Below are 14,356 nucleotides of genomic sequence, written 5' to 3'. Positions count from 1 at the left end.
GCCCACACGGGCCGGTCAAGGATTGCAAATGCCGAGGTCCCGCCGGGGGGTTGGGACGAGGTGCGGCTTGGTCACCCCTGGGACTCCGGGAGGTTTAAAGATTAACCGGGAGCGCAGGCGCGTCGCCGAGGCGTCGGGATCTGGGGGGAGGGGGCGTGCTCGAGCGGACCTGGACGGCGGGTTCCCCGTGGTGGGGCGGGGGGGAGACAGCACAGCACCTTTTGTTGCTAAAAACGCTTTCTTTATAAAGCCGGGAGCGGAGCGAGTCATGTGGAGCCGGAAGAGCTCATTTTGAAGCGGGGGGAGAGGGAGGCCCCTGGAGTTGTCGGCCGGGTCCCTAGGCGCCGCCGTGTCCCCCGGCCGGGCCGCGGCTCCCCGATTCGTCCCCGCCGGCGGGTGGCGTGCGGCCGATCGCCGGTGCCCGTGGCCGGAAACGAGGGCTTTGCAGCGGTTTTCTCGGTCCCCCCGGGGGCGCCTCCCCCCCCCCCGCCGCGCAGTGGTGCCGCCTTCGCTCCGCGCCGGCCTGGGAAAAAAGTTTTGCGGACTCGTCTGTCAGCGGCGCTGCCCGCGGTCCCCTCGAGCCGACGTGCGAACTCGGGGTGTGTGTGTGTGTGTGGAGGGGGTGGGATCCCCGTGGGCTGGGCCCCGGCTCACATGTGACGCGGTGACGCCCGCGCGGGTGTGTGTGTGTGTGTGTGTCGGGCCGGGTTGCGGGGGAAGCCGGACGCTCGGAGCGGCGGCGCGCGCGCGCGGGACACGACCATGGACGAGGAAGGAGCCCCGCCGCCCGAGCCCGCGCCCGAACCCCGACCCGAAGCCCAAGCCGAGGCCGAAGCCCAAGCCGAAGCCGGCATGTCCGAGGCGTTCTCCAGACTCTGGACAGACGTGATGGGCATCCTGGTGAGCCACCTCCATCCTCGCTCCACCTCCCACCCCGGGCACCCCAACTCTTCATCCCTTCCCTCCACCCCACTGCTTAGGAGCTTTAGACACTCTCAGGACTCTACCCCCGCCCTCTCGACCCCAAATCAATCACATCAAAGACGCTTTTTTAAACAATCACGTCAGAGGTTTACTCGGGGCCACCTGCTTTAAGAAGTTGGTGTGGAGGGAAAAAGAGAGGGAAAAAAAAAAAAAAAAGCAAGCAAGAATCCCCTTCCAAGAGGGGATGTAAAAATACTCCTTGTAAATATTTGCATGGGGGAACCTCCGCCCTCTCCCCACATCTCAGCGGGGGGCTGGCCGAGGCTGATTCAGGTCCTGGGGTGTTTCTCGGCTCTCCATTTCTCGTGCGCCCCACGAGAAGAAAACGAGCGCTTCCTCACTACTGACACCGCTCCTAGCTTTCCCACTTCGTAGCGTTACAGGATATTTGTTTTGTATGCTTGGGGCGAAAGACAATGGGGACTTATTTTGTTAAGTCTATGCTGACAAGTGTTGTTGGTTTCTTTTCTTTTCTTTCTTCTTCTTTTTTTTTTTTTTTTTTAATTTTTAAATGGGCAGTGACCAAAGCCGCCCCATGGATTTGGCTTCATTTTGGGCAAACAGTTCTTACACATGGATGGCGAAGTTATAACCTGCTGTGGGATATTTTAATGCCTTGGGGACTTAGCAGATCTCTTTTGGTGGAGCGGTACTTAGGCAGGTAGTCACTGTCAGTCACTGTCTGGTGGATGGAGGAAAGGTTGGACATGGCCTGATGTCCAGAGCATCAGAGAAGACTCAAGAATTTACTGAGAATTTACTTCTCGGTCTTCCGCGGATGGGAGCGTGGGGCGCGCGCGGGAGGGGGGGTGGGGGGGGCTTTAGACAGCATCTGTTCTCTGCGGATGACACAGTCACTCTACAGCTTTCACCATACTGAGTGAGCCCTTGAGCTTTGAAGCTCTGACTGAACCTGGTTCAAATCCCTGCTCTCCGACCGGTTGTCTCCATCTTGACCAAGCAATTCAACCCTTCTGATAGACTCCCATCTCTTCACCCAAAAACAGGAAAAGAAGGATTGCTTCTTGGGTTTTGTGAGATATTAGCTACATTGATGTGCATTAAGTGCTTAGCCCACCACATGATCGATAGCAGATGATTGATTAATGCAGCTCTGTTCATATACTTTTCTGCATATAGAAGCTGTGTCTTGTCTTCCCAGACAGTCTAAAGTTCCAGTCATTCCAACTTCAGGTACCCATTGGCATTTATGATTATTACTATACAGAGAACCAGGAAATTCAATTCAAGATTTCTATCTGCACTTTAAAGTATGTCATCAAATACCCATTTACCTATGACATAATTTCATATATGTGTACTTGTATTTTGGATTTAAAAGCTTCTACTTTTGCATTTTCTAAGCCTTTCACATAGGTAAGGTGCTAAGCTGAAATTCCATAAAACCAAAGAACATTTTAAAGTGGAGATAGACATTTCTGAGTTCATCAGGCAAGAGGAGTCTTATCTTGTGTCTTGTTAAGATCCTCTGTAAAAAGTTTCAGCCACTGAGAAGTCTGGTTTGATAACATCACACTGCATCCTTTCTGAGGGTGTAGGCTGGTATAAATATAAGCTGGGCTGAAGGTTGTTTTGGGAGGAGGGTTGGCAGGTGGCAACTTTTTTGAATATTTGCTTTTCTCTACCCTGGCAGTCTCCAGCGCTGTTGGGTCAGTTGTAGCAAAGTGTTCTTTGGCTGATTTAAAAGATGGGGTGGGGCTCTGGAAGCTTAAACTTGTTATTCAAAGAGCAGACGCCGGAGAAAAGAAAATAGGTACTTCCTACTCAGCTTGGAGTGGCGTGTGAGGCAGGAAAGAAGGTGAAGTGTGGCCCAAACAGGTTCTGTTCACTCTCGTTTTCCTGTTCCTTTATACAGTCCTGGTTCCCATGGGGTAAGCTTGGGCCTTGGGATTGCTCCCTCAGTAACATGTGGAGAGAGATGACACGGTTGCTTTTCCTTTGCACATTCCAGTCGGAAGACAGGATGAAAGGAAGGTTCTTGCTGGGACTTGAGAGCTGTCATCCAAGTGTTTATAAAAACTGCTTCTTCGGGGGAATGTTTCCAGACACAAAATTAATAGCTGGCTCTCTCTGTTCCTACCGAAGCACAAGACACGCTTTCCTTCATTTGGTTTTTAACATAGAGGATTCTGTCGACCTCAGCAGGCGAAGAGACTTTGCCAGTGAGTGGCACACAGCTTGCTAGTGACAATGTCTAGGCCGACTTCAGTTTGTTGGCCCTCACCATAAATATCTCAGACCAATATATAAATGTAACTGCATCTAAGGACTTCAGGTGAAATGTGATTAGAAAGATGCTTGTCTCATACTGAACTTGAGGAGAGAAGTCGGGGTTGTATGAGGGGATGGGGTGGGTTTCAAACTCCAGACATTCAACTTAGAAGAGTCCAGGCACAGTGGCTATTCTTCTTTCTTTGATTGTTCTAAGGGTGAAAAACAAACTTCACAGTTCAGTAGGTCATAGGGTTTTTAGGTAAAAGAGCACTCAATCTCTGATAGTCTGAGCTGTGAGACTGTGTGTGTGTGTTACACACAAAGTGTGACCCGTGTGTGGAGGTGAGGGGACAACCTCAGGTGTTGGTCTTCACTTTCCAACTTCTTTTATTTGGGGGGGGGGTTCGAGGTAGGGTCTCACTCTAGCTGAGGCTGACCTGGAATTCACTGTGGAGTCTCAGGGTGGCCTCGAACTCATGGGGATCCTCCTACCTCATTAAAGGCATGCTCCACCACGCCTGGCTACTTTCCAACTCCTTTGAGACAGCCTTTCCTTCTTCACCCTTTCCTGGGCCAACCAGGCTGCCCTTGAGCCTCCTGGGCTTCTCTTATCTCTTCTCCTCACCTCCCAATAGGAGTACTTGTGTTGGGAGCACTTCCATTACAGACGTGGGCTTACCATGCTGTCTTTATGTGTATTCCAAGGATCTGAATTCAGATCCTCACTCTTGACACTGCAAGCACTTGACTCACTGAGCCTTGCCCCTAGCCTTGGGATTTATTGGTTATAACCCAGAGGCTGTGGCCCTGAGGTCATAGACCTCAGTAAACAAGGAATGAGTATTTCAGTTCATTAGGACACAGTTTGTGTGTAAATTAATTCAGTCCACGCATAGTTAATTATCAAAGATTTGCTTTCAGATACTTTTTAACAAAGTATATAACAATAGAGAATAATCATATACTTTTAAGCATTAAAATATTTAAGTAGAATAGATAAATGCTGATAAGCCAGCAATAGATGTTTTGTAAAGAGGAAATGGGCTTGTAAAAACACCAGAGTTGTACCTGGACGAAGGTGGTCATGTCTTAATACATCTTTGTGTTTCCAGTGCCTGGAACTTACTGGGTGCTGAGACAAGATTTTGTCCAATGAAAAAAAAAGTATATACTTCTTAAATACAGGAACATCGCATCAAAATACTCTTGGGAATGGGATGCACTTTTGCAGAGCCTCATAAATCCTGCTGTGGAAGCTGCCATTTCGGCAATTTCATCCAGCAAGCTAACATCCTGGCACTTTCAAGGGGTAATGGCAACTTGTGAAATGTTTATAAGCCCTAGCAATTAAGCCCTGGTCTTCTTGTGAAATATGCTGTTCTCCTCACTAACTCTGCAGCATGTGTTCTGCCTGGATGTTCAAAGGCATGTCACCTTTCTCCCTAAGACATGCTTCTAGGGGCTTTGCCCAGAAGTGCCAAATTGAGAAGCCTGTGGAATTCTCCTCTATCTCTACAAGGTGGTGCAGTCATTACATGCGTTCTCCCACAGCACCTTTTTTTTTTGGGGGGGGGAGGCTTTGGGGAAAGTTTTAAGAGTAGGGATTGATCAGGTTATTATGGGATGTTAGGTGTGAAAGGTCAAGGTTTTCAGGATTGATTGTCCTTGTGGCATATCATGCTAGTTGCTCAGGTTGGGTAGATTAGGAGGGCCTCCTGAGCTTACTAGAGAGCTGGGAGGAGGGCTCCTCAGTGCCCACTGTTCCCTGGATCCTGTGAGATGCACCTCCCCCTAACCTGAGGCTTCCCTGTTCCCTGCTGGGTTCCTATGGTTCACTACTCACTTCCTAGCTGTGCCATTGTGTGGAGATAGCTCAATCCTTCCCCCACCCCCAGGCCTCTGCAAGCTATAGAACTCTACATAATAATCTCCACGCCACCCAACTGTTTAGTTTGGGTCTGGCTGCCTACTCCCATCCCAAGAACAAACAACCAAAACCAAGCAAAAGAAACAAAAGACAAATGAAACAATCCATTCCTTTGCTTTGTCAGGCCAAGTGTGGGGGAGGGGAAGAGCTAGTGCTGGAGAGATCCTGAGGGCCTTGAGATGCTGACTTCTTTGGTAATCAGCTAATTTACATGGCCTCTTGGGAGGAGTCTGGAGTGAGTTAAACCTATCAACTAGAGATGAATTAATTGGATGTGTTAAATTCGAGAATTGGGCTGGGGACCCACAGCTCGGCTGGTATAGTGCTGGCCTGGGTGCTGTCTGAATCCCAGCACCTAGGAGGTGGAGTCAGGAGCATCCGAAGTTCAAGGTCATCCTGGTCTATAGAGCCAGTTTAAAGTCAACCCGGGTACTGGAGACTTAAAAGAGAGAGAGAGAGGGGGGGGGGGAGGAGCGAGGGGGGGGAGGGGGAGGGGGAGGGAAAACTGAAGAATCAGCCCCAGTTTCAACTATTCTGACTTATCTTGGTTTTTTCTGTCACTTGAAAGTCCCTGGCGCTTCTAAGTGGGGAAAGTTGCTAGGTGAACTGAGAGGCTGAAGGGCCTGAGCTCTCTGAGAGGAGGATCTGAAAGACCTCCAGGGAAGTGATTTGCCTGCCCTCCTGGTGTGCAGTTCTTGACTGGCCAGGAGCTGATTAGCTTTCACCCAGTTGGGAGGAGTGGCTGCATATTTTTTCCTGCAAAAGGAAACCCCTGGGTCAAGCACCCCTTCTTTGTCTCTTCCTCCTGCCCCTTTACCTTCTGCCATTCTCTTCCTTCTCCATTCCTTTTGCAGGAACCTTCCCCCTTCAACTGATGTCCTTCCCATGGTAGACTGTGGTTGAGGGTAGAGGCAGTGGTCAGCATGCATGTCCCAGTACTGAGCTAAGGTCTGTACAGCTGTGACCAGGAGACCATTATCACTGGCAGTTTTGATCATAAAAGCCCAGACTCCTGATAGCTCCAGCAAGGCTTCACAGGCCTAAGGCCCAGGTTCAATGCCCCAGTACCCATGTAAGCCAGATGCACAAGGTGGCACATGCATCTGGAGTTCGTTTGTAGTGGCTAGAGGCCCTGGCACACCCATTTTCTCTATCTGTGTCTGTATCTATCCATCTCTTCTCTCTCTTTCTCTAAATAAATATATAAATAAAGTATTTTTTAAAAAAGAGAATATTGGTGGAATGTAGAGAAAGGAAGTTTATTAAGTGGGGTCACAGTGGATAAGGAACAGATCAAGAAATCCAGTGAATGGCTCCCTTTGAATCATGTCTGCGGTATTGACCTGAGGTTGAAGTTTCGATGAAGGGAAAGGGGTGTGCGGAATTAAGCAGTCCTGGGCGAGGAGTGTGCCCAGGAACACTGATCCATCCTTGTCTCAGCTTTTGGCCCGCATGGTGGTCTGCTGCATTCCGCTGGTAACCTGGTAATCCCAGAGGGTATTGCCAGTGTCTCAGGAATAATTGTCCTTTGGAGGATGGTCTGTCCTGGGAGGCTTTCTCTTCCTGGAATTCATGGTGACTGGAGAGGAAAGATTCATGACAAAAACTTATCTCTGTGTCTTCAGCCTAGCAGGAGACAGTCACCAAGTGAAAGTGGAGATGTCGGCCTTTCATCTTGCACTGAGTTACCTTGTGGGCCCAAGTGAGGAGCCAGTGCTTTTTAGCAAGCACAGCTTTGGAGTGCCTGTCTCGCCACTGTCCCCGTCTCATAGTTGAGCAGTAGATGTTTGTGGCGGGAGAAAGGGCCTGCGCAGCAGAGGGAAGTGAGGCCAAAGTGTGAGAGCCTGGAGCATTGATGTGGGTGCAGCTTTGGGTGCTAACCTGGCTGGTCATCTTGCTGCTGGCCCAGGTGAGAAGCCATTGTAAATGAAAAAAAAATACATATATATAATTTCATTTATATATATATGCATGTGCGGGTATGCATGTGCAGCTGCAAATGGACTCCAGATCACTCTGAGTCTGGGTTTGTGTTGCCCAGCAGGCTTTGCTGACAAGCAAGACCGCTGAGCTGTCTCCTCAACCCCTAGTGCAGAACTGTAAACTGGCATGGGATAGGCCATGCGTTGTAGAAATGTACCTTTTGAAGCTGGGATGAAATTCAGTGGTAGGGTACTTGTTTAGCATAAGCAAGACCTGAATTCAATCCCCAGCACTACTAAAAGAAAGAAAGGGGAGGTGAGGAAGGGAAGGGAAGGAAACGAAAAGAAAGAAAAAGAGTAACTTTTGTTAGTGACAAGCTGACGATGGTTTGTTGGACGGAGACTGCTTGATGATCCAATGAGAGGTGACCCAACCCAGACAACATGTTTATATACCACATCTCTCTTCTCTGCCTCCAATTAAGCCTAACATTATACTCAGTATCTAAAGTAATTAAGGTTTGCTCCCAGCATATACAAAGATCAGTACATCATATTGAACTGCACAAATATACATAATTATTTATCAATTAAAAATAAGATTTGAGGTTTTTTGTGTTGTTGCTGTTTGTTTTGAGACAGGGTCTCCCCTGCAGCCCTCTTGTCTCAGCCGCCCCAGTGCTGGGGGTACAGGTGTGCACCCCCATGCCCAGCCAGGAGCCAACTTGTAATGCTGTATTTGTTTAGTGGGATAAAGGTAGACTCCTTTATTCTGTGTATCCGTAGCTGCTTAATTATATATATTTATTATATATATATATTTATTTGAGAGAGAAAGAGGCAGAGATAGATAGAGAGACAGAGAGAAGGAGAGAATTGGAATACCAGGGCCTCTGGCCAATCAAAGGAACTTCAGACATGTGCCACCTTATGCATCTGGCTTTACGTGGTGCTAGGGAATTGAATCTGTGTTCTTTGCCTCTGTAGACAAGCACCTTAACCACTAAGCCATCTCTCTAGCTCAATCATGTGTGTGTGTGTGTGTGTGTGTATAATATATATATATATATATATATAGTTTTTTCCTTTTGTGACAAGCCCAACAACAGCAGACTGGCCTTTTATTATGTGGGGTGGGCGGGGGGGGGGGTGGGGAGAGTGCAGAGAATTGGTACCAGATCCTCCAGCCACTGAAATCGAACTCCGGGTGTGTGCACCACCTGGTATGCATGTGCGACCTTGGGTGCTTGTATCACCTGTGTACCTGGGCTTACGTGGGACCTGGAGAGTAGAACATGAGTCCTTAGGGTTGGCAGGTAAGTGCCGTAACCACTAAGCCATCTCTCCAGTCTGGGATTATATATTCTTTAACCCGTTAAAATTCACACTTGCTTTTAAAACCAAAACAACAACAAAAACTCCAAGTGAATTTGTGTGTGTGTGTGTGTGCTGGAAATACCCCCAGGGCCTCACACGTGCCAGACAAGTGCTGCACACCGGAGAGGAGACATAAATTGATAGAAGCTTGAACTCCTTGACCTCGCTACTTTGGTTATTTATTTACTTAATCATTTTCTTTTTAGCATGTGTGCATACAGTATGACAAGTGTGCCGTGTGTGCACACACATATGCAGATGTGCATTCTGTGTGCACATATGTGTAGATGCCAGAGGAGACTGTTGCCCGCCTGTTTCCGTGAGACGAGTCTCTCACTCAACCTAGAGCTGCTGTGTTCACTAAGCAAGCCCCAGTGATTCTCCTGGATGCACCCCACCCCGAAGACATGAGGTTACAAAGGCGGGTGGCCACGGCCGGCTGTTGATGTGGGTGCTGGGGAATGGAACTAAGCAGCCCCAGGCTTTCTAATCAAGCACACTTAACCACATAGCCATTTCCACAGCCCCTGAACTGTCTCTTTCAAACAAGTGTGGATGTACAACCAAGGCCACAAGAATTAATGAAAGCTTCAGACCCAATTTGAGGTAAACTATATTTTCAAAGCCACACAGCGTTGTCATGCTTCAGCTAGCGTGCTCATTTATGTAATTGTCTTTGGGTAACGAGACCTGAGCAAGGCAGGCCTACTCCCCATCAGTCTTGTTCCCAGCCAGATGCCCACTCTCCCTTCCTTGGCTCCGTCAAGCGTTTCACTGGGCAGCGTTAATTCTTTATGAGGAAGGAGGCTGCCTGGAGACAATCTGTCCTGTATCTTTTCTAGCATGCCAGGCCTTATGAGCAAGACATCACCGTGTTGGAGACTGTGCTGCCAGGCATGGTACTGGCATGATGGGTAGCTTCTTTTTTTAATACTTATCCGTGAGAGAGAGGGAGGGAGGGAAAGAGTAAGGTGGGAGAAATATCGAGAAAACATGGGCACACCAGAATCTCTTGCTGCTGCAAATGAACTCCAGGCACATGTGCAGTGTTGTGCATCTGGCTTTAGGTGGGTAGTGGGGGATCAAACCCCAGGCAGCAGGTTTTGCGGGCAAGCACCCGAACCACTGAGCAATCTCTCTAGTCCCCTAACTTCTTTTGGTAATCATGTCTTTTCTCTTCTGAAGTGCTCCTTCCTTTCTCTGATGGTTGGTAGAAATGGGAACACACTTGTATTTAGAACTGTGTTCCCCGATTCAGGTTCTACTTGTCCACAGAGTTACAGGCCATTTTCATTCCTTTGGGTACCTAATGGATTCTGTTTAGGGTTGGCCTTAGAGTTCCATCTGCTGTTAGCTCCCCCCACCCCAGCATTATGTAGAACAATAATATGAAAACACTTAACGTGTATTTTTTTTTACAAAGAAAATCTGATGATTTTAATTATACTTCTAAAATACAAAATATCACTTATGAGAGAGAGAGAGAGAGAGTGTGTGTGTGTGTGTGTCCACACATGTGTGCACATGTGCATCTGATGCTCTCATCTTCTGTATTGCTCACTGTCCTATTTCCTTGAGGCAAGCTCTCTCACTGAACCTAGAACCCACTGTTTATTAGCCAGGCCTGCTAGCCAGGGGGCTCTAGTGATCCTCCTGTCTCCCTACCTAAGAGCTGGGGTTACAGACATGCATGGCCATGCCTGGTCTTTTCTATGGGTGCTTAGGCCCCAAACTCAGGTCCTCAGGCTTGTGTGACGGGTATTGTTACACACTGAGTCGTGTCCAAGCCCTGAGTTCTTTCTTTAAAAAATATTTATTTATCAGGATAGGATCTTCCTATGTTCCTGTGTTGGTCTTGAACTCTAAGTCCTTTTGTTTCAACCTCCTGAGTGCTGGGACCATAGAAATCTACCACTGTGGGAATAAAAAATAAAATTTATTTTTTATTTATTTTATTTATTTTTTATGTTACTTTTCTTTTGATGTAGGGTCTCACTCTAGCCCAGGCTGCCCTGGAATTGATTACATCATCCCAGGCTAGCCTCAGCAATCCTCCTACCTCTGCCTGGTGTGTACCACTAGGCTTGGCTTTAAGTTTGTTTATATATTTTTATTGTTTTTTAGACCACATTTTGCATGGATACATCATGTGTTGGTACAATCTTTTCCCTCTTCCCTGCACACATTCCACAGGGGCCCCTCCTCAGCGGGGTTGCTGGTGTTGCCCACAAGGTTATGGGTTCTGTGATCTGGGAGCACCAGTCAGTTATTAGGGGGAGGCAGTGCCTCTGGGCATGATGTCTCAACCTGTGGCTTTTACAATCATTCCACCCCCTCCTCCACAAAATTCCCTGAGCCTTGGTGGGTGTGTTTTAAGTTTACTTCAGTGATGAGTTCTCAGGAGCCTCTGGATCTCTGCTTTGGTGTGTCCTGAGTATCCTTAGCATCTGTCTCCTTCACTGTGGCACTGAGTGCCAGGCTCATCACGGAAGCAACACTTTTGCTCTCTCCCCACTTCTTCTGGGTCTTGACTGAGATGTGAGGGGTGGTTCATCTCCTGGGGTCTTGCTTCCTTTCCATGCGCGCCCCCTCTGGAGCAGGGGCTCTAAGTTTCATTTTAGTTGATGCATCCACTCCTCATAAAAGCTGCTCGTATTAGTAGGGTGGCATGTGAGGTTTCAGTATTTATATTCCTTATGTAATGCTCAAATCAGATCAAATATCTCCAGTTTCTCAGATATTTACTATGTTTTTATCTTTTTGTTGTTGTTGTTCTTTTTGAGACAGGGTCTCTCCTAGCCCCCCAGACTGGCCTCAAACTTGCTGTGTACTGAGGCCGACCTTGAATTCCTGATCCTCCTGCTTTAGCTTTCAAAGTTCTGGGATAGCAGGTGTGTGCCACCATTCTGTGCTCATTTACCACTTTGTTTTTTTATTTTTAAACATTTATTATTTGAGAGAAAGAGACAAAAAGAGAGAGGCAGATAGGAGAGAGAGAATGGGCACACAAGGGCCTCCAGCCACTACAACCGAACTCCAGACATACGAGCCACCTTGTGCATCTGGCTTACGTGGGTACTGTGGAATCAAACCTTGGTCCTTAGGCTTCACAAGCAAGCACCTTAACCACTAAACCATCTCTAGCCCCATTTTTTAAAAATTATTTTTACTCACTTATGAAAGAGAGAGAGAGGGAGGGAGGGAGGGAGAGAAATGGGCATGTCTCTTGTCCTTGCTAATGAACTCCAGATCACCATCTCTCCAGCTGCCATTTATCATTTCTTTATGGTGGAAATATCCAACTTCCTTTCTTTTAGCTTTTGGAAACATACATTCTGTTGTCGCTATGGGCAGGACAGTCACCCGACTGTCCAGCAGCACCTCAGAACTCATTCCTCTTCACTGTGACTTGGTAGCCATTGCTCATCTCCTTACCCCTCTGTCCCCCTTCTCTTCCCCAGCCTCAGTTAACCACCATTCCACCCAACCAACTTAACTTCTGTGATGTCAGTCTTGTAAGTGCACATGTGAGTGAGATCACGGAAGAGGGCATTTCAGTAGTTGACTTATTAGAAACATGTAGAATACTAAAAGCATCCACTTAACCAGTGTGTTCTGTTTTTTTGAGTGCTACTATGTGAATAATGTCCCAGATCTATTTTGGAACATTTTCCCAGGGTTTCTTTCAGTTAGCAGCTGTTTGGGGAGTGTTATAAATCATCCATTCTGGATCTTTGTGTTTTAATTAGGAGTCATCAGTGCCCAATGAAGAGCTTATAAAAGCATTACATGGCCCTAACAGAGGCCCCAGACACCTGATGACATGGTCAGTGTGAACGTGGTAGAGATTAGGACCTTGCTATGGTCTGAGGAAGAATCACAAGTCTGTCATGAATAAAATTTTCCATTTGCATACTTTTTTTGTTTTGTCTTGAGACATGGTCTCATGCGGTGACCTCAGACTTGCTGGGTAGCTGAGGATGACCTTGAATTTATGGTCCTCCTGCTGCTCCAACCTCCTGAGTGCTAAGATTACAGGAGCAAGCCACCACCACTTGTATGGTGCTGGGGATCAAACCCGAGCCTTTGTGCACGCCTAGCAAGCACGTTCCCAACAGAGCTACACTCCCAGCCCCATTTACATAGATTTTCATTGTAGGGTAACTTTCTTATAAACCTAAGGAAACATGAATCTAAAGAAAAATCTCAAGAAGGAGCTAGGCATGGTGGTGCACGCCTTTAACACCAGCACTTGGGAGTCTGAGGCCACCCTGAGACTTCACAGTGAATTTCAGGTCAGCCTGGACTAAAGCAAGACCATACTTCGAAAAAAAAAAAAAAAGTCTGAAGAAGGAATATGAAATCTTTGAGAAAGGCTGTGCTGTGAATTAACTATTTAGAAGAGGTGACTACGTTTCAATTTTAAAGCACATCTTATTGTGAATTGCAAATTTATTAAGAATGTCTTGTATTAGGACATATCTACCGTGGTAAGGTCATCACAGCCGCCTATAATGTGTTGGTGGAACTGATGTAACATGTGGTGCCCAGGTGGTTATTCTCACACTGATGCATAGGAGCAATTTGCCTGGATCAGAATATTACGAAACTGAGACTCTATGGTGAGCATGAAATAAATGTGGAGTGACTCAGAAGTTATATGGAAAAGATTCAGTAAAGTCTGTGTGATGTCACTTTAGTGTCAGCAAAGAGCAGTGGACTGTTCCAGTAGGACATAGCATCCGATTCTGACACCCCCATTGACATGCCGCATCCAGACCTTTCAGCCTGTCACTTTGAGACATTCCGAGAGTGTGTCTTTCGAGGGCCGAATGCCTTCAGTAGTGGAAGGGCTTCCGTGGAAACCAGGAGGGGCAAGGCATTCCTGAAGCAAGGAGAGATGTATGATAGGCCTCATCCCTGCCTCTAAGGAGTGCAGCTGAAGAGATTAGATAGTAATTATATGTGCATGTAAATACATCCTAAGATGTAATTATGTGTCTGGTATATATTGACCAGCTCGTTTATTTATTTACTCATAATCTTTGTGTTTATTTTTGGGATAGGTTCTCATTCAGCCCAAGTTGGCCTAGAATTCACTGTGTAACCCAAGATGTCTTTGAACTCAGGATAATCCTCCTGCCTCAGCCTCCTGTGTTCTGGGAGCTTCAATGGCCAATTTGATGCTCTCATAGCTACCAGCCACCACCCTTATCTGTTACCCATGTGAACAGTCTTGGCAGCTTGATTTCCCTTTGGTACCCCTACCCAACCATTTATTCAATACCCAGGATTCAACAGCTGCTGGTTGAGTTTGGCTCCCATAATTGTCAAATTCTGGATTCTAGGTTCATCTGCTTTGTTTGTAAATGAGAGGTAAAATCCCAAAATTGCATAACTGTGCAAACTCCACTGTGAAGTAGACCTGTGAAATAGTATGCAGAGGGATATAGGCTCTGCTGGGCTTTGAACCAAGGGCGTGTTTGGTGGGGGAAGGGTGCAGCCAGAGAGCAGCCCGCAGTGTGCAAGGTTTGGATGCTGGGTCAGTGTAGCAAACCCACCTTGCAGGCGCTGCTGTTCCAGGGAGGCTGAGAAAGCGGGGACACCTGCTGGCTTCTGCTGTGCTTGTGACAGTTCTGGGACAGCCCAGCATGGGTCCCATGACTTCTGTCCTGAGCTTCTGTTGTGGAAAACAGGAAGGCCTACTTCCACGACATTGGGAAAGACAGCATCCTGCTGCCAGCCAAAAGAGTTGGTCAAACTGCAGAGCAATTTGGTTGCAGACTATTAGGTCTGGCTTTACAAAAACACTGACAAAAATCTGCTCTTTTTTGGCCTGCAGAATAACTTGCAGACACATCTGAGTACGTTGGTTGTTTCAAGTTCTTACATATGGAGAAGAGAATCCAGG

The 14,356-nt window shown here is 47.3% G+C and overlaps 1 protein-coding gene across 3 annotated transcripts in view; it reads left to right on the top strand.

The window, feature by feature from the left end:
• The window catches only part of Sash1 (SAM and SH3 domain containing 1), a 252,044-nt gene that overhangs the window by 60,645 nt on the left and 177,043 nt on the right, over positions 1-14,356 (top strand). For 2 of the 3 annotated variants that reach the window (XM_045158595.1, XM_045158592.1), the window contains exon 1: positions 622-900. The exons of the other annotated variant lie outside the window; for it this stretch is intronic. In XM_045158595.1, coding sequence (XP_045014530.1) covers positions 763-900 — 138 coding nt within the window. In that variant the 5' untranslated portion in view covers positions 622-762. Of the gene's footprint in view, positions 1-621; positions 901-14,356 lie in introns of those variants that run through there. 3 annotated transcript variants of the gene reach the window in all.

Source organism: Jaculus jaculus, chromosome 9 (genome assembly GCF_020740685.1).
Source record: "Jaculus jaculus isolate mJacJac1 chromosome 9, mJacJac1.mat.Y.cur, whole genome shotgun sequence".
NCBI lineage: Eukaryota > Metazoa > Chordata > Mammalia > Rodentia > Dipodidae > Jaculus > Jaculus jaculus.
The sequence above is the reverse complement of the archived record's forward strand: the minus strand, read 5'-3'. Positions and strand labels throughout refer to the sequence as shown.